The sequence below is a fragment of the Chinchilla lanigera genome, unplaced genomic scaffold (assembly GCF_000276665.1).
Source record: "Chinchilla lanigera isolate Chin_1 unplaced genomic scaffold, ChiLan1.0 scaffold00013, whole genome shotgun sequence".
Classification (NCBI taxonomy): domain Eukaryota; kingdom Metazoa; phylum Chordata; class Mammalia; order Rodentia; family Chinchillidae; genus Chinchilla; species Chinchilla lanigera.
This window is the reverse complement of record NW_004955414.1, coordinates 33,658,946-33,683,916: the sequence shown is the minus strand read 5'-3', so window position 1 is coordinate 33,683,916 and position 24,971 is coordinate 33,658,946. Positions and strand designations below refer to the sequence as shown.

The following is a 24,971-nucleotide window of genomic DNA, read 5'->3' as shown; positions in this document are numbered from 1 at the left end:
CCCTTCCTCTCCCCTCCTCTCCTTTCTTCACTTGTTCTCTCCCCTCTTACACTCTCCTCTCTTCTCCTCTCCCCTCCTCTCCTCTGCTCTCCTCTCCTCTCGCCTCCTCCCCTCTCCATTCCCCTCCATTCCTCTCCTCTTCTCTCCACTACAAACACTCCCTTCCTCTGCTCTGCCCTCCCCTCCCCTACACCTCTCTCCTCTCTTCCATCCCCTTCTCTCCTCTCCTCCACTCTCCCTCCTCTCACCTCCCTCTCCTCTCCTCTCCTCTCTACTCTTCTGTTCTGCCCCCTCCTCCATACTCTCTTCTCAACCTCTGCTCCTTTCCTCTCTCTTCCTCCCCTCTCCCTTCCTCTCCTCTATCCTCCTCTCCCCTCCCCTCCTCTCCCCTCTACTTCTCTCCCTCCTCTTCTCTCCTCACATCCTCTATCTATACTCAGTCTCCTTTCCCCTCCTTTCCTTTGCTCTGTTTTCTCCTCTCCCCTCTTCTTCCCTCTCCTCCTCTCCCCTCTGCCTTCCTCTCTCCTGCTCTCCCTTCTGCTTCCTTCCTCTCCCCATCTCTCTCTTCCCCATTTCTTTTCCTCTTCTCTCCTCTCCTCTCCCTTCCTCTGCTCTCCTCTATCACCATCTCTGCCCACCTGTGCCTTTCTCTCCTCTCCCCTTCTCTCCTACCTGTTTCAATCTCCCCTCCTTTACCCTCCCCTTTTCTCTTCGCTGTCCCCTCCTCTCCCATCGCCTCCTCTCCTCTCCTCTCCCTTAGCCTCCTCACCTGTCCTCTGCTCTCCTCTGCTCTCCTCTGCCCTATACCTCCTTGCTGCTCCTTTCCTCTCTACTACCCTCCTCTTCTTCCCTTCTTTCCCTTCCTGTCTTTGACTCCTCCCTTCTCCCCTCCTCTCTTCTCCATTTCTCTATCTATCTCAGTCTTCCCTTCCATCCTCTCCACTCTGCACTGCTCTTTTCCTCTCGTCTCCTCTCCTCTCTTCTCCTCTCCTCTCCTCTCCTCTCCCATCCTCTCCCTTCCTCTCCCTGCCACTCCCCTCTTGTTCTCTTCTGTCCTTCGTGTCCTCTCCTCTTCCTTCCTCTCTAATCTATCTCATTCTCCTTTCCTCACTGCTCTTATCCACTCAACTCTGCTTGCTCTTCTCCCCTCCTGTCCACTACCCTCCTCTCCCCTCCATTCCCTTCCCCTTGTTTCTTCTCCTTTCCCTTCTTCTCCTCTCCCTTCCCCTCTCCTGTGCCCTCTTCTCCCCTCCCTTTCTCTCCCATCCTTTTCTCTTTTGTCCATTCCTCTGTCCTCCTCTCCCCGTCTCATTTCCTTTCCTCTCCCCTCCCCACCCCTCCTTTCTTCTCTTCTCCTCTCCCCTCCCCTCCTTTCTTTGCCTCTCCCATCCCCTCCTTTCTTCCCTTTCTCCCCTTCTCTCTTCTCCTCTCCATTCCCCTCCCGTCCTCAACTTTCCCCTGCTCTCCTCTCCTTTTCCCTTTCTCTCCCCTCCTCTCCTCTCTTCTGTCCTCTCTTGCTCTCCCTTCCCTTCCTCTCCTCTCCTCTCCCCTCCTCTCCACACCCTACTCTTGTCTCCTTTCCCCTCATCTCCTCTTCTCTTTTTCTGCCTCCTCTCTCCTCTCCCCTTCTCTCCCTTCCAGCACAGCTCCTCTTCTCATTCCATCCTTTGCTCTCCTCTGCCATCCCTTCCTCATGCCTCCCCTGCTCTCGTCTCCTCTCTCCCTGCCTCTCCCCTCCTATCCTTCCCTCTCACCACCCCTCCTCATCCCTCCTCTCTCCTCCCGTCCTCTTCTCCTATCCACCCCTCTCTCACTCTCTCCCCTCCCCTCCCTTCCTTTCATCTCCCCTCCTCTCTTCTCTCTTAATCTTCTCTCCACTTCTCTCTCCTTCACTCCTCTCCTCTTTTCTCCCTCCTCTCCCCTCCTCTCTCCCTTTTCTCTCCCCTCCTCTCTCCTCCTATCCTCTTCTCACCCCTCTTCTCCCCACTTCTCCCCTCAACTCTTCTCTCCTCTTCCCTCCTCTCCTGTCCTCTCATCCTTCCTTTGCCTTCTTCTCTCCTCTCCTCTCTCCCCTCTTCTCCCCCAATCTTCTTGCCCCTCCCCTCCTTTCTTCTCCTTCCCTTCCCCTCCCCTCTCTCGGCTACCCTCCTCTAATCTCCTTTATCCCCCCTCTCCCTCCTCTCCCCTCCTCTCCCCTTTACTTCTATTCCTTCTCTCGCCTCCTCTCGACTTCTCTCCCCTCCTCTGCCCTCTTATGCCCACCTCTCTCAAGCTCTGTCCTTCTATCCTCTGCTTTGCTTCCTTCACTCCTCTCCTCTCCTCCTCTCTCTCCTTTCCTCCATCCTTCTGTCCCTGACTCACCCTCTCCCCTCCCCTCCTCGCCTTTCTTTCCTCCCCTACTGTCTTTTCTCTCCTCTCCTCTCTCCTCTCCTTTGCTCCTCTCTCCTCTCCTTTGCTTCTCTCCCCCCTTGCCCTCCTCTCCCCACCTCCCCCTCCTCTCCACTCTTCTTTCCTCTTCTCCCTCCTGTACCATACTCTCCTTTCCCTTAGCTTCCTCTTCTCTCCCCTCCTCTCAAATCCCTTACACTCTGCACCTCTTCTCTCCTCTCCCTACCTCTACTTTCCCCTCCTCTTCTCTCTCCCCCCTCTCCTGCTCTCCCCTCCCCTCTTCTCCTCTCCTCTCTTCCCCTTTTACCCCTCTCCTCTGCTCTCTCCCCTCCTCTGGCCTCCTCTTCCCTTCTTTCTCCTCCCCTCCTCTTCTTTCCCCTCCCGCCCCTCCACTCCTCTCCTTTCCCCTTCTCTTCTACCTATCTTAATCTCCTCTCTTCTCCCCTCCCTTCTTCTCTCTTCTCTCCTCTTCCCTGCCCTTCTCTTCTCTGCTTTCCCCTCCTCTCCTCTCCTCTTCATCTTTCCTCTCTGTTCCTTTCCTCTCCCCTCCTGTCCCCTCCTCTTCCCTTCCTACCTCCCCTTCTCAAACCTTTCCTCTCATCTCTCTTACTTTCCTATCTATCTTAATCTTCACTCCCCTCCCTTCCTCTTCTCTCCTCTCCTCTGCCCTCCTCTTCCTCATACTCTCTTCCTCAGTCTCCTCTGCCTTCCTCTCCTATCTCAACTTCTTCTCCTCTCCCCTCCTATTCACTGAAATCCCCTCCCTTCCTCTCCTCTCCTTTCCCCTCCTCTCCCCTCCTCTCCTCTCCCCTCTTTCCTTCTATGCCTTCCTCTCCTCTTCTCTCCTCTCTCCCCTCCTCTACCCTAATGACCTCTCCCCTTCTCTTCCTTCCACTCTTCTCTTCTCCACTCCCCTCCTCTCCTCTCCTCTCCTCTAACCTACCGCTCCTCTTCCCTCCTCTTCTTTCCCCTACCCACCTATCCTCACCTCTGACCTCCTCTCCTCTCTCCCACGTTTCTCCCCTCTCCTCTCACCTCCCTCTTCTCTTCTCCTCTACTTTCACCTCCCGTTCACTTCTCTCAACTCCCCTCCTCTCTTCTCCTCTCCTCTCCTCTCCTCTCCCTAACTCTCCTATCTCTCTCAGTCTCCTCTCCTCTACCATCCTCTCAACTCCTCTCCCCTCCCTTGCCTTCCTCTCCTCTCCTATCATATCCTGTTCTCTCCTCTCCCTCCCCCTCTCCTATCTATCTCAATCTCCTGTCTTCTAACATCCTCTATAATCCTCTCTCCTCCTTTCCTCGCCTCTTCACTCCCCTCCTCACCTCTGCTCTCCTCTCCTCTCTTCAATCCCTGTCTCTGCACTCTTCTCCTATCCTCTCTCCCTCTTGTCCCCTACTGTCCTCACCCTTTCTCTTCCCTCCCCTCTGTTCCTTTCCTCTTCTCTCTCCCCTCTGTCTATTCTCTGGTCTCTTCTCTCTTTCTCTTCCCTCCCCTTCTATCCTCTCCTCTCCATTCCTCACCCCTCTTCCTCCCTACTCTTCTCTCCACTCCTCTCCGTCCTCTTCGTGTCTGTTTTCCTCTCCTCTCCTCTCCCCATATTCTCTCCTCTCCACTCCATTCCTCTTTTCTCTCCCACTCTCGCCTCTTCTCCTCTCCCTCCCCTCCCCTCTTCTCCCTTCCTCTCCTCTCTCCCCTTCTCTTCCCCTTCTCCAATCCTCTCCTCTCCACACATCTCCTCTCCTCTTCCTACCCTCTTCTGTAACCGCCTCCCCTCTTCTCTACATGCCTCTCATCTCCTCTCCCAATTTCTTGCCCCTCCTCTTTTCTCTCCCTGTCTCTCCTCTCCACATCTCCCCTCTCCTCTCTTCTCTCCTTCTCTCCCCTCCTCTTCTCCTTCCCCCTCCCTTTCTCCTCTCTCTCCTCCCCTTCTAGCTCCTCCCTTCCCTCCTTTTCTCTTCATGTCTTGCACTTCCTTCTCTACAATCCACTCCTCTCTTCTCTCCTCATCTCTACTCTCCCCTTCTCTCCTCTCCGCTCCTCTCCTCTCCCCTACTCTACCCTTTTCTCCTCTCCCGTCATTACTTCTCCTCCCCACTCACCTCCCCCCTCACCTCTGCTCTTGCTCCCTCTTCTCCTCTCCCATTCTGTCCCTTCCCCTCCTCTCCCCTTCTCTAATCTCCCTTCATCTTCCCTTCCCTCCTCTCCTCTCCCCTAATATCCACTGCTCTCCCCTCCCTTCCTCTCCAATCTTCTCCTCTCCTCTCCCCTCTGCCCTCCTCTCCCTCTTGTCCTCTACATGCCCCTGTTCTCTATTCACCCTTCCTCTCCTAGCTATCTCAATCTCCCCTCCTCTCCCTCCCCTCCTCTCCTCGATCTTCTCTCCCCTCCCCTTCCCTCATCTCCTTTTTCCTACCATCCTCTCTTCTCTCCTTCTCTCTTCTCCCTTCCCCTCACTTCTTCCCTCCCTTTCACTCCTCTCCTCTCCCATCCTATCCAATACACTCCCTCCCTCTCCTATCTCAGATTCCTCTCTTCTACCCTTCTCCCCAGTCCTCTCCCATCATCTCCTCCCTCTCCTCTCCCCTCTTTTCCTATCAATCTCAATTTCCTCTGCTGTCCCTCCCCTCCTCTTCTCTCTACCTTTCTCTCCCCTCCCTCTCCTCCCCTTCTTTCCTCTCCCCTCCCATCCCCTCCTCTCCCATTCTCTCTACTCTCCTACACTCCACTCTTCTCCTCTCCCCCATCTTCTCTCCTCTGTCCCACCTCTGCCCTCCTCTCCTCTCCTCTCTCCAATACGCTCCTATCCCCTCCCCTCCCCTACTCGTCTCTCCCCTGCCATCCTTTCCTTTCTTCCCTCCTCTCTTCTCTTCCTACCCTCTCTTTTCTTCCTCTCCCCTCCTTTGCTCTCCTCTTCTCTTCCCTCCTCTCTGCTTCCCTACTCTCCTCTGCTCTCTGCTCATCACCTCTCTCCACTCCTCTGCCCTCCTCTCCCCTCCACTCCTCCTCTCCAATCCTCTCTCCACCTCTTCTCTCTTCTCCTCTCTCCTCTCCTCTCCTCTACTATCCCCTTCTCTTTCCTCAACTTCTCTCCCCCTGCTCCTATCCTCTCCCCTCCCTTACACTCCTCATGTCTCCCCTACTCTCCTCTCCTCTCTCACTCCTCTCCCTTAATCTCTTTTCCCCTTCTCTCTCCTCTCCTCCTCTACTCTTGTCTCCCCTCTCTCCTGTCTTCTCTCCACTCCTGTTCCCTTCTCTCTCCTTCTCTCAGTGCCCTTTTCTCCCCTCCTCTCCCTTCCCCTTCTATCATGTGCCATCTCTCCACCTCTCCACTCCCTTCTCCTCTCATCTCCCTTCTTCTCCTCTCCTCCCCTCATCTCCCCTAATTTCCTCTTCCCTTCTCTCAACTCCACTTCACCTCTCTCATCTACTCTTCTCTGATCCTCTCTGCCCTCTACCACCCCTCTCCTCTCCTCACTGTCCTCTCCCCACCTCTCTCCTCCCATGCTCTCCTGCACTCTCCCCTCCTCTGCCCTCCTATCCTCTACTCTCTCCCTTCCTCTCCCCTAATCTGCTCTCCCTGTCTCTCCCTTCCCCTCCTCTTCTATCTCCTCCCCTCATTTTCTGTCCTCTTCTCTCCCCTACACAACCTCCTGATCTCTCCCATCCTCTCCTCTCTTTTCTCCCCTCCTCTCCCCTACCCTACACTTCTCTCCTCTACTCTACTCTCCCCTTGTCTCCTCTCCTCTGCTCTCTCCTTTGCTCTCCTTCCTCCTTTCCTCTCCACTCCTCTCCCCTTTTTTCCCCCCTTTCTGATACTCTCCTTTCTACTCCCCTGCTCTCTTCTCCCCTACTCTCCTCTTTTCCCTCCTCTCCCCACCTTTCCCTTCCTCTCCTCTCCCTTTATCTCCTTTCTCCCCTCCTCTCCTCTCTCCCCTCCTCTCTCCTCTCCTCTTTTCTCCCTTCACCTCATCTTCTCCCCTCTTCTCTCTTTTCCTCTCCTCTCCCCTCCTACCTATCTCAATCTCTGCTCCTCTAGGCTCTCTTCCTTTCCTCCTCTCTCTCTCCCTTCCTCTCCCCTCTTCCCCTCCCCTCCTCTCCTATCCTCTGCTCTCTCCTCTCCCCTCCTCTTCTCTCTTCTCCATTACTTTCCTCTCCCCTTCTCTCCACTACTCAACCTCACCCGCTCTCCCCTCCTCTCCTCTCTTCTCTCCCCTCCTCAAATCTCTCACCTCCCTTTCACTTCTCTCCTCTCCCCCTTTCTCCTTTCCTTCTCTCTCTCTCTCTTCTCCCTTCATCCCCCCTTTCCTCTCCTCTCCACTTCTCTCGCCTCTTTTCCCCCTGTCCCATAACCTTCCCTCCTCTCCTCTCGTCACCTCACCCCTCCTCACCCCTCCTTCCCTTTCCTCTCCCCTCCCCTTATCTCCCTTCCTGTCCTCTCCTCTCTCCTCCTTGCCTCTCCTTTCCATTCCTCACCTCTCCTCTTCTCTCCTTTTCTCGGTTCTCTCCTCTCCTCTCTCCCCTCCTCTCTCCTGCTTTCCCCTCCTCTCCTTTACTCAGTCCTTCTCTTCCCTCCCCTCTTCTCCTCTCCTCTCCTCTCCTCTCTTCTCTCCCCTCCTCTGCCCTCCTCAAACTTTCTCTCCTCTTCCCTCTCCTCCATACTCTCCTCTCCCCTTCTACCTATCTCAATCTCCTCTCCCTTCCTTTCCTCCTCTCTCCCTCTTCCACTCCCCTCACTTCCACTTTTCTCCACTCCTCTCCCCTCCTATGCCTTTCTCTGCCACCCTCTCCCCTCATCTCTGCTTCTATCCTATGCTCTCCTCTCTTCTCTACCCTCCTTTCCTCTCTTCTCCCCTCCTTTCCTCTCCCCATCTCTCCCCTCCTCAACCTCTCCTCCTCTCCCCTCCTCTCATCTCTCCCCTCCACTCTCACCTTTTCTCCTCTTCTCCCCTCTCCTCCTCTCCTCCTCTTTCCTTCTTCTCCCCTCCTCCCCCTCTCCTCTTCTCTCCACTCTCTGACCTTTTCTCCCTCATCTCCCCTCCCTTCCTCTCCTCTCCCTTCCTTTCCCATTCCTTCCCCTCCTCTTCTCTTCTCTCCCCTCCTCTCCCCAACCTTCCTCACCTTTCCCCTCCTCTCCTCTCCTCCCTCCTCTCTGCTACTCTCCCTTCTTTCCTCCTCCCTTCTCTCCTCTCCTCTCCTCTCCTCTCTCCTGCTCTCCCTTCTTCTCTCCCTCATTCCCCTTCTATTCCTTTCTCATCCTTCACCTCCTCTCCTCTCCTCTCCTTTCCTCTCATATCTATCTCCATCTCTTCTCCTTTCCCTTTCTATCCCCACAACTATCCATCCTTCCTGTCCTCTCCTCTCACTCACCTCCTCTCCCCTTCCCTGCTCTCCTCTCATCTCCGCTCCTATCCTCTCCACTCTCCATTTCTGAGCCCACCTCTCCTCTACTTTCCTCTCCTCTACCCTCCTCTCCTTTTCTCTACCCTCCTCTCTCCTCCTTTCCTCTCCACTCATGCCTCTCCACTCCTCTCCCCTCCTCTTATCTCCTCTTCCATCCTCTCCTCTCTGTTCCTCTCCACTCCTCTCCCAGACTCTTTTCCTCTCCTCTTTTCTCCTTTCCCCTCCTCTCCTCTCCTCTCTCCCCTCTCCTATCCACTCCTCTCTCCTAGCCTCCTCATCAATCCTGTCCTCTCACCTGCCCTCCTCTCCTCTCCTTTCACCTCCCCTCCTCTCACCTTCTCTCCACTCCCCTACTCTCATCTCCTATCCCTTCCTCTCCTATCTCAATCTCCTCTCCCATCCTATCCACTCTTCTCCCTTCTCTTCCTCTCTTCACTCTACTCCCCTCCTATTCTCTCCTCCTCCCTCTTCTCCTCTCCTCTCCCTTCTGCTCCCATGTATCTCAATCTCATTTCCTCTCCCCTCCTATCCACACTTCTTTCCTCCCTTCCTTTCCTTTTTCTTCTCTCCCCTACTCTCCCCTCCTCTTCCATCCCCTCATCTCTTCTCTCCCCTCCTGTCCTCTCCTCTCTCCCCTCCTTTGCTCTCCTCTCCACTTCTCTCCTCTCCCGCCATCTCCTGATGTCCTCTCCCTGTCTCTCCCCTCCCCTGCTCTACCCTCGTCTCCTATCTTCTCCTCTCCCCACTGCTCCTCTCCCCTTCTCCCCTCTCCCCTACCCTCATATCCCTGCCTCCACCCACCCCTCCTCTCTCTTCCTTGCCTCTCTCCTACTCTTCTTCATCCTCCTCTCACCTCCTCTCTTCTTTCCTCTCCTCCTCCTACCTCTCCTATCTCAATCTCCTCTCCTCTACGATCCTCCCCACTCCTCTCTCCTCCCTTGCCTTCCTATCCTCTCCTCTGCCCTCATGTCCTCTCCTCTACCTTCCTCTCCTATGTATCTCAATCTTCTCTCCTCTCCCCTCCTCTCCAATTCTCTCCCCTGCTTTCCTCACCCCTCCCCTTCTCTCCTCTCCTCTGGCCTCTTCTCCTTCCCTCTCTCTCTCCTCTCCATTAATGTTTTTTCCCCTTCTCCCTCCACCCTCCTCTCTTCTCTTTTGCCCTTTCTCCTCTCTTCTCTTCCCTCCTCTTCCCTCCCTTCTCCTCCTCTCATCTCTTCTCTCCTTGCCTTTTGACGCCTCTGCCCTACTCCCATACCTCTCCTCTCCTTTCCTCTCCCGTTTTCTCCTCTCCCCTCCCTTCTCTCCCCTCCTCTCCTGTCCTTCCCTCTCCCTTTCTCTGCTCTCTCCTTTCCTCCTAACCCCTCCACTCCCCTTCTTTCTTCTTCTCCTCACTCCCAAAACCTCCCCTCCTCTCCCATCCTCTCCTTCCCCTATTCTCCTCTCACCTCCTCTGCCCTTCTCTCCTCTCCTCTAACCTCTGCTACTCTCCTCTGCCCTCTCCTTCTCTCCCATCCTGTCCTCTCCTCTCCACTCATTTCCCCTCCTCTTGCATAACTTCCTCTACCCTTCCCTCCTCTCCCATTCCCTGTGCTCCCTTCTATCCCCTCCTCTCTCCTCCTCTCCTCTACTCCCCCTTCCTCAATGCTCCTCTCCCTTTCCCTCCTCTCCTCTATCCTAGTCTCCATTCTGCTCCCCTCCCTTCCTCTCCTCTCCTCTCCTTTCCCTCACCTTCCCTGTTCTAACTTCCCCTCTCTCCAATCCTCTTTTCCTCTCCTGTCTTTTCCCATATCCCCTCCTCTGCCCTCCTCTCTCCTCTACTCCTCTGTTCCACTCCCTTCCTCATCTCTAGTCACCCCTCCTCTCCTATCTATCTCAATCTCCTTTCCTCTCCCTCCCCTCTTCTTCTCTCCTATATCTTCTCTCCCTCTCCCTCCTCTCCTCTCCCCTACCCTTCTTTCTTCTCCTCTTCATTACCCTCCTCTCCTCTCCCTTCCCCTCTTCCCCTTTTCCATGCCCTTCACTCCTCTCCTCTCCTTTCTTATCCAATCCTCTCCCGTCCTCTCCTAACTATCTCAATCTCCTCTCCTCTACCCACCTCTTCACTCCTCTCCCTACCCCTCCTTTCCTCTCCTCTCCCCTCCTCTCCTACTAATCTCAATCTCCTCTCCTTTTCCTCCCTTCCTCTCTTCTCACCCTTCTCTCCCCTTGATCCTCTCCACTCCCCTCCCATCCCCTCCACTCCCTTTCTCTTCTCTCCCTTACCACGGACTCCTCTCCTCTCTCCACCCCTTTTCTTCTCTCCTCTCTCCTCCTCTCCTCTCCTTTCAACCGCCTCTGCCCTGCTCTCCAATCCTCTCCTCTTTCTCCTTCTTTCCTCTAATCTCTTTGTCTCTCCCCTCCCTTCGTCTCCTCTTGCTTCATCTCCTCTCTTCTCTCCTCTCCTCTCTCCCCTCCTCTCCTCTGCTCTCCCTTCTGTCTCATCCTTGCCCCATCTCTCCCCTCACCTCTTCTCCCCTCCTCTTCTCTCCTCTCGTTTTCTCCTCTCCCCTCCCCTCTTCTCTTCTCCACTCCCTTAGCCTCCTCGTCTGTCCTCTGCTCTCCCCTGCCCTCTCCTGCTCTCTGCTCCTCTCCTCCCCACTACCCCCTCTCCTTCCCTTTCTTTCCCCTCCTCTCCCTTTGACTCCTCCCCACTGCTTTCTTCTCCTCTCTTCTCCCTTTCTCTCCTATCTATCTCAGTCTGCTATCCCCTCCTCTCCACTCCTCCCCTCTCCCTTCCTCTCCCTTCCTCTCCCCTCTACTCCCCTCCTTTTCTCTTCTCTCCTGTCGTGTCCTCTCCTCTCCCTTTCTCTCCAATCTTTCTCACTCTTCTCTCTTCTCTTCTCTTTCTCTCTCTTCTCTTCTCTCTATCCACTCAACTCCCCTAACTCCTCTCCCCTCCTGTCCACTACCTTCCCCTTGTTTTCTCTCCTCTCCCAACTTCTCCTCTCCCTCCTCCTCTCCTGTGCCTTCTTCTCCCCTCCCTTTCTCTCCCAACCTCTCCTCTCCCCCTCTCATTTCCTCTCCTTGCCTCTCCCCTCCCCTCCTCTATAGTTCTCCACTTTCCTCTCCTCTCTCCTCCCTCCCTCTCCCCTCCCCACCTCTTTTCCCCTCTGCCCTTTTCTCCTCTCTCCACTTCTCTGCCCTCCTCTCCTTTCCTTTCTCCCTCTTCTTCCTGAAACTCTCCAATTCTCTCACCTCACCTCCTCTCCTCTCTATTCTCTCTCTTCTCTCCCCTCCTCTCCCCTCCTTTCCTCTCCTCTCCTCTCCCCTCCTCTCCCCTCCTCTCCCTTTCTCTCCCCTCCCCTACCATACTCTCTTCTCGCCTTCTCTCACCTCTATTCATCTTCTCTCCTCTGCACTCCTCTCTTCTCTCCCCCCCATCCCCTTTCTTCCTCCCCTCTCCTCACTTCGCCTCTCCTCTACCTTTCACTCCTATCTTCCCCACTCCCCTTTCTCCTCTCTCCTTCTGTCCCCTCCTTTCCTCCCCTTTCTTCATCCCACTGCTCCACTCCCCTCCTATCCTCTCTTCCCTGCCCTCTCCTCCTCGCCTCTGCACTCCCCTCCCCTCTCTTCCTCTCTGCCTCCCTCGCCTACACTTCCCTCCTATTCTCTCCCTACCCTTCTCCCCTCTCTTCTCACCTTATCTCCTTTCTTCTAATCTCCTCTCACCTCCCCCTCCTCTCTTCTCCCCTTTCCCCCCCCCTCCCCTCCCCTTCATTTCTCTCATCTACCCTCTCTCTTCTCCTTTTTTTACCTTTCTTATCTATCTCAACTTTCCTCTACCATCCTCTCCACTTCTCCCCCACCCCCTGCCCACTTCTCTCCTTCTCTCACCACATCTCCTCTCCTCTCCCTTCTCCTATCTTACTCAACCTCCTCTCATTTACTCTCCTCTAAACTCCTCTCCACTCTTTCCTCTCCTCTTGTCTTCTCTCCCTTCCTCTCCCCTCCCCACCTCTTCTCCACTCTGTCCTTTTCTCCTCACTCCACTCCTCAGCCCCCCTATTCTTTCCTCTCTCCCTCCTCTCCCCTAATCTCCTTTCCCCTTTTTCTTCCCTCTCCTCCTCTCCTCTCCTCTCCCCTGTCCTCTCTTCTCTCCTTTCTTCTCCCCTCCTCTGCCATCCTCTCCCTGCTCCATCTCTCTCCTCTCCTCATGCCTCCTCTCCCCTTACCTCTTCTCCCCTCCAGTCCCTTCATCACGTCCCCCCTGCTTTCCTCTCCTCTCTCCATACCTCTCCCTTTCTATCCTCTCCTCTCCTGTCTCCTCCTCTCCTCTCCTATCCCATGCCTTCCTCTTCTATTCTCTCCCCCCTCTCCTGTTCTCTCCCCTCCCCTTCTCTCCCACCCCTCCTCTTCTCTCTCATCTCCTCTCTTCTCTCCCATCCCCTGCCCACCTCTCCTCTAACCTCCACACCCCTCCCCTCCTATCCCCTCATCTCCTTTTCTCCTCCTCCCTCCCCTCTTCTCTTCTCTCTTCTCCCCTCTTCTCATCTACCTTCCTCTCTTTTCCTCTCTCCTGACCTAGTCTCCTCTCCTCTCCCTTCTCTGCTCCTCTTCTGTCCTCTCCTATCCCGTCCCCTTCCCTCCTATGCTCTCCTCTCCCCTTCTCCTCTTTTTTCTCCCCTCCTCTTGCCTCCTCTCCTGTCCTCTCTCCACCCCTCTCTCTTCTCCCCTCTTCTCCTATCCTTGCCCGTCCTCTACCCTCCTCCTCAACCCACCATGCCGCTCCTCTACTCTCCTCTCTTCTGCTCTCCTCTACTCTCGGCACTCTTCTCCTTTCCTCTCCCCTCCTTTCATCTTTACATCTCTCCCCTCCTTTTCCCTTCCCTCCTCTCCTCTTCCCTTGCTTTTTCACCTCTCCCCTGCTGTTCTATCCATTCTCTCCTCCTCTTTCTTCCTCTCCTCTCCTCTCTCCTTTTCTACTCTCTCCTCCCTTCCTCTCTCTCCTCTCCCATCCTTTCCTCTCCACTCTCTACCCTCCTCTCTGCTCACCTACTGTACTTTCCTCTCCCCTTCTCTCCTCTCCCTTTCTCTTCCATCCTTTCTCCACCCATCTTCTCCTCTCCTCCCTCCCCTCCTCTGCCCTCCTCCAATCTCCCCTCTTCTCCCCTCAACATTTCTCCTCTCCCCCTTCTCTCCCCTCCCCTCCCTTCCTCGTGTCTCCTCTCTCCCTCCTCTTCCCTAATCTCCTCTCCCCTTCAATCTCCTCCCCTTCTCTCACCTCTTCTCCTTTCTGTTCTCTCCTCTCCTCTCTTCTTCTTATCCCTCCTCTCCCCACCTCTCCCTTCCCCTCTTCTCCTTTCCTCTCCCCTCCTCTCCTCTTCTCTCTCCCTGCCTCTGCCTTCCTCTCCACTCCTCTCCTCTATCCCTTCCTCTCCCTTAATCTCCTATGCCCTGCTCTCCTCTTCTTTCCTCTCCTCTCCTCTCCCCTCCTCTCCCCTCCCCTTTTCTCCCTCTTCTTGCCTCCTCTGTTCTGTCCTCCCTCCTCTCCACTCTTCTCCTCTCCCTTGCTTTGCTCTCCCATTCTCTCCCCTACACATCCTCCCCTCCTCTACCCTCCTCTATTTTCTCCCGTTCTCCTCTCCCCTTCCCTCTCTCCACTTCTCTTGTCTCCTCTCTCCTCCCTTTTTCTCCTCTCCTCCCCTCTCCCTCCTCTTCCCTGCTGCCCCCTCTCCTCTCCTCTCCCCTCCCCTCTTTTCCTGCCTCTCCCATTCTCTCCTCTCCCCACCCTTTCTCTCCTCTCCCCACCCTTTCTCTCCTTTCCCCTCATCTCCCCTCCTTTCCTGTCCTCTCCCCTCTTCTCCTCTCTCCCTTCCTCTCCTCTTCCCTCCCCTCCTCTCCCTTCCTCTCCTTTCCTCTCCCATCCTTTCCTTTCCCCTCCTCTCCTATCCACCCATCTCCTCTCCTTTCCTCTCCCCTCCTCTCTTCTTCCCTTCCCCTCCTTGCTCCTCTTTTCTCCTCTCCCCTCTCTAGTATATCTCTCAATCTCCTCTCCCCCCATCCTATTCTCTGTTCCTCCTTTCCCATCCTCTCCCTTCTCCTTCTCTCCCCTGCTCTCCCCCCTCTCCCTTCCTCTCCCCTCTCTTCTTCTCTCCTCTTCTCTCCTCTCCCCTCTTCTCTGCCTCTCTCCCCCCTCCTCTCCACTCCCTTCCTCACCTCTCCTGCCTTCTAGCCTCCGATCTATCCTCTCCTCTCCACTCTTATCCCCTTCTCTTCTCTCTCTCCTCCTCTCTTCCTCTCCTATCTATCTCAATCTCTCCCTTCCTCTCCACTCCTCTCCCCTTCCATTTCTCCTCTTCCCTCCTTTCCCCTCCTCTCCCCTCCTATTGTCTTCTCTCCCCTCATCTCATCTCCTCCTCTACCTTCCTCTCCTGTCTATCTCAATGTCTTCTCCTCTCCTCTCTTATTCACTCAACTCCCCTCCCTTCTTCTGCCCTCATCTCCACTGTCCTCCTCTTGCCCTTCCCCTTCTCTCTTCTCCTCTCCACTGCTCTCCTCTCTCCTCTTCCCTCCTGTGCCCTCCTCTCCTCTCATTTCACCTCCTCTCGCATCCTCTCCTCTCATCTCTCCCCTCTTCTACTCTCATCTCCCTCCTCTCCCCTACCCTTCTCACCCTTATTATCTCCTCTCCACTCCTCTCCCCTCTTCTTTCCCCTGTCTCCTACTCTCCTTTCCCCTTCCCTCCACTCTTTTTCCTTCTGCTCCTCTCTCCCCTCCTCTTCCCCTTTCTGTTTTCCTCTCTTCTCCATTCTTGTCCTCCCCACTTAGCTCTCCTCCTCTCCCCGCCTCTCCTCTCCCCTCCTCTCTGCTCCCCTCTTCTCCTATCCTCTGCGGTCCACTCCCTTGTTCTCCCTACCTCTCCACTCTCATCCCCTAATCTCCCCTCCTCTCTCTCCTCCCATTTCCTCCCTTCCCCTCCACGCCTTTCTTCTCCCCTTCCCTCTTCTCCCATCCAATTATCTGCTCTCCTCTCCCTTCCATTACTCTTCTCTCCCCTTCTCTCCCCTCTTCTCCTCTCCTTCCCTCTCCTATTCACTCCCCTCTGGTCCTCTTCTCTCTTCTCCCCTCCTTTCCCCTTCTCTCCCCTCTTCTCCTCTCCTTCCCTCTCCTATTCACTCCCCTCTGGTCCTCTTCTCTCTTCTCCCCTCCTTTCCCCTTCTCTCCCCTCTTCCTCCTCTCCTCTCCTTTCTCCCCTCTTCTGGCCTCCCCTCCTCTCCCCCCTCTCTCATCTTCTCCCCTCCTCTTCTCTCTTCTTTCTCCCATCCTCTTCTCTCCTCTTCCATCCTCTCCCCTTACCTCTTCTCCTCTCCCCTCCCCTACTCTCTTTTCTCCCCTCCTCTCCTCTTCCCTCTTTTATCCCCTCCTCTCCCCACCTGTCCTCTCCTCTCTCCTCTCCTCCCCTCTGCTCCTCTTCCCTCTTCTCTGCCCTCCTCTTCCCTCCTCTCTCCCCTCCCCTCTCTCTGCTCTCCCCTGCTCTCCCCCTCCTCTTCTCCCCTCTTCTCCCCTCCCCTACTCTCCCCTCCATTCCTCTCCTCTCCCTCTTTTCCCGTCCTCTCTCCTCCTGTCCAAACTATCTCATTCTCCTCTTCCCTCCTTTCCTCTCCTCTCCCCTCCCCTCTCTTTCTCTCCTCGCCTCTCCACTCCTCTCCCTTTCTCTCCTCTCTTCTCCTACTGTCTTCCTTCCTCTCCTATCTGTATGTCTCCTCTCCTGTCCTCCCTCCTTTCCTTTCCTCTTCTCTCCTCCTCTCTTATCTATCCCAGTCTCCTCTCCTTTCCTCTCCTGTCTACCTCAATCTCCTCTCCTCTCCCTTCCTTTCCTATCTCACTCTGCCCTCCTCTCCCCTCCTCTCCTACATATCTCATTCTCTTCTCTTCTCCCATCAATCTCCATATTCTTTTCCTCTCTCTCTCTCTCTCTTTCTCTCTTTCTCCCCATCTCTCCTCTTCTTTTCTCTCTTCTCTTCTCTACTCTCTTTCTCCCTCTCTCTCTCCACTTCCCTACCTAGGATTTTCTAATGGCTTCAAGAGTGTTTTCCTGCTTTCTCCATCATCGAAGAAACATGCTAGTATTGTCTCACCTTCAAGTCAAGATGTCTGCCTAGTAAATCCATGAGTCTCACAAGGGGTGCTTTGTAGGGGTCAGTGTCGGTTTCGTTCTTCTACATGGAATGCTGCCTGAAAGTCCTGAAACCAATTCTGTTTATAGGCTGCAAGATGAACCATAGGAAACAACAGAAATATCACACCACAGATCCCACTAACCTCACCACTAGGCCATATCCTTGATCAGTGGAAAAGCTTTGACCCTGCCAATTTGAAAGAGGAACTATTATCTCCAATTGCTATACACTTTGGGTCCAGTATGTCCTAGGGAATGGCAAGAGATGGGTACAGGATGGCAGTTCAGTTGAAATAATGGTACATTTTTCAATTAAATCATTTCTCCTTAAACCATATAAAGTGGAGAGAAATCCCTTCTGTTCAAGTTTTTATGACTCTTTATCTCAGGGAAACCTCAGAAACTAGGTATTCAGAGTGGCCGCTGAGGAACACAACTGTCTCTTTGATGGTCCTGTGCTCAGATTCCCGTCTGTTTCTCAACTACTTAATGAAGACATTCATGCAGGAAGGTCTCCTTGACACCTACTCAGAATCTTCAGGCCAATAAAAGAGTGCCAGCCCCTTCAAGTGACTCCGGAACTCTATTAAAACCTGTTCCAGAGGAATGCAGGATTCCTCAGCCTCCTCACCACGCTCCTCAGACAGCTGTACAACTTGCCAGATGCCCCCACTCTTAAGCATCCCTGGATGTTCACAGGCAGCCTTGAGCTCACAGGTTGTACTTCACATGGCCCTTCTTACCCCTCTAACTCACAGCTTGTCCTGCACCACCTGTCAACGTGACTATTGGAGCCTAGGTCCTTTTCTCAGTCGCAGTTATCCAATAATGCCAAGAAGAGTTAGGCTGACTTTCAAAGGATCCTAGCTAGTTTGCAGATGAATTTCAAACTTTGACCCTCACTTTTGACCTATTGTGGCAACATGTCCAATTCCCCAGACAAAAGACAAAGAATCCTACAAGAGGCTAAGAACTCTGCAGGGGAACAATATGCTTTAGAAAGGGAGGAAATCACGCTGGAGAGGTTCTTCTCCCTTCAACAGAACCAAACCGGACTATATAGTGAGGGCTAAAACTGAACATCTACCACTGAGCATGTACTATCATGTCTCTTCAAAGTAGCCCCCTCAGGCCCTGTAGTGTGTAGTTAATTCTTCTTCCTGTTTTTCCTTGGGCCAAACTCCTACAGAAAGTGGTCTTTTTTGGGCGCCTTTACTAGCTCTATGACATTATTACCATTTGTTCTTGTCTTGACCAATTTTTGGCACAGGACAAAAAAATCTGGAAACTACTTCCAGAGGAAGACTCCAGTATGCCAATTCCATGAAACAGAACCACAACACTAAAGTTAACCCTATTAATATACATTACCCTAGTGAATTTCTGGTGCAGTTGTAGACCCAGGCCTAGCCTCAGCAATACCCTTATCCCTAATGCTAACCGTAACAGTGGAAGAACACTAAAGGTAACCAAAATGTAACACTAACTTTAAGTTAACCTAAACTTAAACCTGGAGAAACCCTAACCAAAATTTTGCCCTAAACCTAACTGTAACTCTTGGGTCTAGCCCTAGCCATAGGCTTAGCTCTAACCCTATCCCTAACACTAACTCTAACCCTAACTGTGGTGAAACAATAACCCTAAACCTAACCCTAACACTAATTATAACCTTGGAACAAAAACAGCCTCAGTACTATCCCTAGCCCTAGTCCTAGGCCAAACCTAAACGTAACCTGAAACCACCCTTAACTCTAATCCTTGTGGAACCCTAGCCTTACTCTTAGCCATAGACTAAGCCAAACAGTAACAATTAACTATACTCATAACCCTAGAAGAAGCCTAATGATAAAGCTAAACTGAAAACTAACACTAATTCTAACCAAACCCTGATGGAACCCTACTCTTAGGATAGATCTCACTCATCCTACCACTAACCATAACCCTAACTCAAAGTCTTTCCTAAACTCCAGTGAAACTATACCCTGATACCTAGTCATAGTCCTATCTCTAGCCTTAAACCTAAGCCTAACACTAACCTAAATCCTATCTTTGGTGTAATCTTAGGCTTAGACTTAGCCCTAAACTTAATGCTGATCTTAACTGTAAACATAACCCTAAGACTGGTGGATTCATAACACTAAAACTAATGGTAGCCCTAACCATAACTCTAACCCTAGAGGAACGATAATGCTAACCCTGAAACTAATCTAAAACCTACCCTAACTAGAACACTGGTTGAATGCTAGCCTTAGTAAAAGGCCTAGTCACACCCTGAATCTAAGTATAACACTATCTCTCTGGATCCCTAGCCATAATCCAAACCATTGCCACAAACTCAGGTCTAACATTAATCTTACCTTAACAATGAACCTAAACATAAACTTATGCCTGGGAGTCCTACCTCAAGTCCTAATGATAATGCTAACCCTAAAATTAACGCTAGTTGAACCCTACCCTATCACTGGCCTTAGGCCTAAACCTGACAATAAGTAATTCCTAACCCTAAGCCTGGTAGAAACCTAGCCCTAACTCTGAAATTAATCCTAACTTTAGCTCTGACACTAAGCAGAAGCCAAACATAGCCCTAGACTTAGCACAAGCCCTTGCCAAACTCTATCACTTGCCCTAAAATTAATTCTGGTAGAACACCGGCCATACTTCTACCTAAAGCCCCATGATTAACCATTGGCATAACCCAGCACATAAATCTAACCCTACACTAATCATAAAGATTATGCTGATGGACCCTTAAAACTAACCATAATTAACCCTAAAACTGTTGGAACCTTAGCCTTACAGCTAACCTAGCCTTAACAATAACCCTAACACTAAATTTAAACCTCCCCATAACCCTAAACATACCGCTAAATCTACAGTAGCCCTAAGACTCTCGAAACTTGTTAGAATGCCAATCTTAAACCTAATCCTAAACCTGTTGGAAACTAAACAAAAAACTTAACATTAAGTCTAATCCTAAAGTTAACTGTAATGTTAACTCTGGAGGAACTGGAGCCCTAGCCACAGCTCTAATCCTAAACTTAGTACTAGCCCTTGCCCTAACCCTAACCTTATCTGTAACCCTGGTGCAAATCTAAGTCTAACACTAACCCTACCATAAAACAAATCCTAACATTAACTTTGGTTGAATATCAGCCCTAGCACTTGCCAGTGATCTCATCCAAGAAATAGTACTATCCATTGCCCTAACTTTATCCCTGTCCCTAAAAAAACCATAACACAATGGTGAAACCTTAAGTCTTATACTATCACTAACTGTAATACTAACTCTGGTAGAAAACTAGTCCTAGCCCTAGCTCTCACCTTACCTTAGCTTTTCAACGGATCCGAAACCTTAGGAAGACCCTAAACCTAATCCTAATCCTAACAATTACCCCAAAATAACCATAGAGGGACACGAAATCTAGCATTAACATCAGTAGAAAGTTACCTCTAGAAGTGGCTCAAGTAATAGCTCTAGCTCAATATCTTAATAGAGATTTAGCCCTAAAACTAACCAAACCTAAACGCTAAACCTAAGCCTAAATGAACCCAAGGGGAATGCTAACCTTAGATCTAGAGATAGGCTAAGTTGTAACACTACCCACAGCCTAACAGAAACCTAGGTGGAAATTTAGCAATACTCTTAATCCTAACTCTGGTGGAAGACTCCACCTAAATTTAACCCTAACCATAACCCTAACCCTAACCCTAACCCTAACCCTAACCCTAACCCTAACCTTAACCCTAGCCCTAACCCTAACCCTAACCCTAAAGGTGGCAGAACCCTGTACTACCTTCAGCCTTGGCACTACCTCAACTTCAGCCCCAACCCTAAATCAAGCAGTAAACCATACCCTAAGTTGTGGAATCACAGACCTAACTCTAGGGCTATTCCTACCCCTAATCATGTCATTAAACATAATACTAACCTGAAAATGAAACTAACCTTAATCCTTGTGGAACCCTAGACCTAGTCCAACATCCAGCTCAAGCCCTTATACCTAACATTAGCCTAATGTTAGGAGAGCCTAACATCTAGGAGATATCTCCTAATCTCTAGGAGAGCCTAACATCTAGGAGATATCTCCTAATCTCTAGGAGAGCCGAAAGCCTAGACCTAGACCGAGCCTTATACCTAACATTAACCTTAAAGTAACCTAAAGTCTTAAAACTAACCCTGGTGGGGAGCTGAAACTAACACTAAACAAAACCGTAAAACAGGGGGTAAATAAGTCTTAACCCTCCTCCTAACCCTAGCCCAAGATATAGACCTTGTCCTAGCCCCAGACGTGCCCTAACCTCAACCCTAACCTGTACAATGTCCTATTACTAACCTGTGGAATCATAACCCTAAAGTAACACTAACCCTAAAACACACCTAATCCAACCCTAACCTTTAATTTAACCTTAAACTTGGACCTATCCCCAGGGCGAGATGGAGCTCTAGCTCTAACACTCTCTATAAATCATCCATCACCTTAAGCTTATGCATAACCATAGCCTTAGCCCTAGCCCTACCTCAAACGCTACTTTTAACCCTAGACTTAGACAGCTGAAAGTTTAGCTCTAGAATGAACTTAAGAATACCCCTTACCCAAAAATAGCCATAATTTAAACGTAACCCTAAACCTAACCTTGACCCTAAACCTAAACCTAGTCCTGAACTCAGAAAAACCAAAGCCCTAACCCTAACGTCAACCTAGAAAAAGCCCTAGCCGTAGCCCATGATTTAGTTCTAGACATCACTCTAAATGTAACCCTAACCCTAACCATAAACATAACCATAAAATTAACTTAAATGTAATTCATTCTTTATTATAACACTAACCCTAAACCTAACACTAACCTTAAAGCTAACACAAGTTGAAGACTCAACCCTAGTAAATATACCAGCCCTAATTATACTCCTAATTCACAAGTTAAACCTAGTACTAACCCTAACAATAGCCCTAAACCTAACCCTGATGGAAAAGTAGTTCTAGTCCTAACACTAATCCTAACTCCAACTCTAATGCTGAACCTAACCCTAAACCTAAAACTACCTCTAATATGAAACATAACCACATCCTAACCCTAACCCTACACTAGTGGAGGCTACACCTAACCCTAAAACTTTTGGAACCACACCTAATCCTTGTCCTAGCCTTCTCTCTCACTCTACCCGGATTCCTAGGCCTAAAAATAACACTGGTAAGAAAATTACATGTGACCATAAAAGTAATCCTAACGATGGTGAAACACTAGTCTTACCCTAAAACTACCCCTGGACATATGCCTATCCCTATCTCTAGACCAATCACTAACCCTATTAACCTAATCATAACCCTAGCCCTAACCCTAACCCTAAATAGCACTGAACCCTAGCTATACCTCTAGCCATAGTCCTAAGGATGGACACACAGGGTGAGGAATTGTTAGAATTTATATCAAGATGTTCCGCCAAAGCCTCATGCATCCATAGGTGGGGTTTTTCAGAGGTGGCTGGATCTATGATAGTGGTGGTGAACTATGGTATATGTGTTGTTTTGCTTTTCGGACAAAAAATGTTAATGTATGAGTTACTTTTTCTAAATTAAAAACTCAGTATTTGGATTTCATTACAGTGTACCTTCCAGGGTACTTTCCAATAACTAAATGGGTTTTAGATTGCAGTTTGTGCACTTATTTCTTAAAGGGTTGGCATTACTAATCTCCAGTGTCTTACTGGAAGTAAGTGTGTGTAGTACTGGATTTGTCCACTAATTGGTTTGTCATAATTCTGGGTGTGAATAATTGGAAGGCCCAACCTGGGTGCGGGTGGCACCAGACAAAAGGTTTGTAGCCTGGAGGGACAAAGGCAAAGGCAGGTTTGCTGTTGCTGCTGCTGCTGCTACTACTACTAGTAGTACTACTACATTTGGGGCTCGCTGCCTTCCTGCCTTCCTGCCTGCTCTGTTTCTCCTCTCTAATTCCACTCTACCATCCCATGCTGGCCTTGGAGACAGCTGACTCTGGACTGAAACCTCCTCAAACTGTGACCTGATATAAACATTTTCTCTCTTAACTTCTTGCTGTTGGGTATTTTGACTCAGCAGTAGTAAAACTAACTAAGAGAAGGGTGCAGGTGGCTAGCTGGGGAAGTACAACATAGGCAGTTGGCTGCCCTGACCCCTCAGCCTTGGGAGTGCTGCCCCAGTAGGAGACATTCACTTGCTTTCAGCCATGATTGGAGCCACCAGCAGAGTCAGAGTCCTGTTTAGAAAGAAATATACGAGAGGGTAATTCAACTTCCCCAAAGAATAACCCAGGGGAAAGGTGAGCCAAACTGACTCTGACAAACTTCCATCTCCCCAGACCTCAGGGAAAAGCCTCATTGTGACCTCCCCATCCCAGGCCCCAGGAGGAACACATCACTCTAGGGACCAAGGTGCCCAAAGAGAGGAAAAGAGACTCTGTAGAGGGCACAGTTCTTTGGGAAGGAGAATGGGGCCAGCATAGGGGAAGACAGTAGGCAAAAGGAGAAAGGCACAAACCTGAAGTGATGCCACTAGTGGGAGCAGCTCCTGGGGAAGGGACACCACCAGGTGACAGGAACAACTGGTCTTTGTGAGCCTGTCATAGAAGAAAGCAGGTTTAAGGGGGCTAAGAGACAAAGGAGACACTTAAGTGCTACAGGCACCAAGGGCAGTGCTGCTGCAGTCAGAAGACATCACACACGCTGGAGACACTGGGAGTGAGGATGAGGCTGGCCCAGGCTCCAGGCAACAGGCCCGCATTTCAGATGTGCACAGCTCAAATCAAGGGCCGACAGCCTCCTACCTGAATCCAAATGAACTTGCTCTCCCTGCAGCTCAGCAAAAGACTGTCGGGGTTCTCACCTGGGGCAGCCACAGCAGGCAGCAGGAGGTGCACAGAAGTGAAGGAGGCACTGTCCCTCCAGGGAGCCACTCTGTGCTGCACTCACCCTGACCCTCCCCTTCATTTTAAAAACCAGACTCCCTAGTAAGGGATCCCTGGGACACAAGGGCTGCAGCTAAAAATCACTTTTGAAAGACACTGAAGCCCAGAGGAGAAAGTGATTTTTCTGATGTCACCCAGTAAGCTAATGGCAAAGAGGATTTAAAACAGCTCCTAATCCTGGTGCCTGCGGCTCTCGTTGCACACCTTGGGGAGCTTTCAGAGAGCCTGAAGATGAGTAGCTCTTCTCATTGGCCTGGTTTATAGTGAGGCTAAGGAAAATCAAATAGCAACTACCATCTACAGAAGGCTTATACTAGGCCCTAGTGAAACGACATAAAAGCATTTCACTTACCATACACAAGTGTACATAAATTCTCTCTCTCTTTCTCTGTCTCTCTCTGTCTCTCTCCCCCTCTGCCTCTCTCTCTCTCTCTCTCTCTCTCTCTCTCTCTCTCTCTCCCCTCTCTCTCTCTCCCTCTCTCTTTCTTCCTCCCTCCCTTCCTTCCTCTTTTTTTTTTTGTTCTGCACTGTTGGAGATCAAATGGAGGGCTTGACACAGCTTATAAAGCACCCAACCACTGAACTATAACACCCATACCTGTCAAATGCAGAATTCTAAACCAGTAACTGACACTTTCCTCATCTGAACCTTGACCCTCTGCTGCCATCTATCCCATCATTCCCAGCAGCCTGACCACCCAAGCCTCACTTATGCGGGTGGGTGACAATCACCAGCAGTGGTGGTCCCAGGGCGATTGATATTTTTAATCTTTTTCTTCCTTCACACTCCTACAAGATCACCAAGGCGTTCTTTATTTGAAACACTCTCAGCTGTAGAAAGGAAAAGCATGATATTCATGAAAATGACAGTCCCCTGTATTCACATCCTCCTACATAGACTTTACAAAATACTTACAAGCTGTCATCTGCTGCAATGCCACCCACAACCCTATAAGGTATTGTAATGATAAGTTAATGGCTGAGGAAATGACCTGTTAATGTGGCTTACGAAGACAAGAAAAAACACAGGCAGATAGCCAGTTGGTGCCCGCCTTTTAATCCTACCTATCAGGGATGTTGGGACAAGAGGATCATAACATTGATGCTATCTTGGGAAAAACAAAAATCAATAAAAAGATATCTCAAAAAAAGGACAACGAGAATATTAAAGGACTAAAGATGTAGCTCAGTGCTACCTGGACTCAGTCTTCTGTACTAAAATCAATTAATCAAAGGCAATGAGTGGTCTAAAGTGTAGCTCAGTGATAGAGCGCTTTCCAGCATGCCCCAGGCCTTGAGCTAAAGCCCAGGACCACACACACACACACACACACACACACACACACACACACACACACACACACCACATCCAGGAGAAGCAACAGTGGAAGGCAAATTCAATCTTCTAACTCGCAGCTCTGAGGTTTGCCATAAATCAGCCATTTCCAGGGGACAAAGCCAGAAGCAGAGATGGAAAAGTAAACATTAAATAGAGGGGAACTGTGCATTAGGTGGTGTAGAAACCAGACATCTGGGCACTCTCTTACCCTTGGGATAGAGCAATACTGCTACTTCTCAAACTTCTATCAAGTTACCCTAATGGGAGAAGCACTGAGACACAACCCTAGAAACCTGAGAGCTAATAGAGAACAGGCCAAGTGTTATTTCAGAAAGAAATCAAATACTGTCTACAAATTTATGCAACTGTCATCCTTAAGTACATTAAATGCCTCATCTCTCCCAAGAGAATCAAGCCAGAACTGGTGCTCCAGAAAATAGCTGGGCACAGTGGCGCATGTCAGGACTTGGGAGGCTGAGATGGGAGGATGGTGAATGGAGGCCTACCTGGGCTACAGAGCAAGACCTCACCTGGAAAAAAAAAATTTTTTTTAAAGGCCTCGTGTTAATCCTGTCATACTCAGCTTCCTAGCTGGAACTGATGTGGAAAAGATTTACACTGTGAAATTGAGTTTCCCGGGATCTGTTCTGCATTAGACAAGCACATCTCACTCCAAGGCGCTTGAGCAAAGGGCATTTTGGTCCCAGAGTCAAAGGGAATTCACCTGTGAAGTGAAGAACTTAGAA

The 24,971-nt window shown here is 50.8% G+C and overlaps 1 protein-coding gene across 1 annotated transcript in view; it reads right to left on the bottom strand.

Annotated features, from left to right (window-relative positions):
• Positions 1-668: 668 nt before the first annotated feature.
• The window catches only part of LOC106148000 (protein PXR1), a 26,116-nt gene continuing 1,813 nt past the window's right edge, over positions 669-24,971 (bottom strand). Inside the window, exons 2-7 of the mRNA XM_013511747.1 lie at positions 23,613-23,665; positions 22,746-22,804; positions 12,270-12,323; positions 10,606-10,692; positions 7,406-7,467; positions 669-672 (exon numbers count right to left, since the gene is read on the bottom strand). Coding sequence (XP_013367201.1) covers positions 669-672; positions 7,406-7,467; positions 10,606-10,692; positions 12,270-12,323; positions 22,746-22,804; positions 23,613-23,665 — 319 coding nt within the window. The remainder of the gene's footprint in view (positions 673-7,405; positions 7,468-10,605; positions 10,693-12,269; positions 12,324-22,745; positions 22,805-23,612; positions 23,666-24,971) is intronic.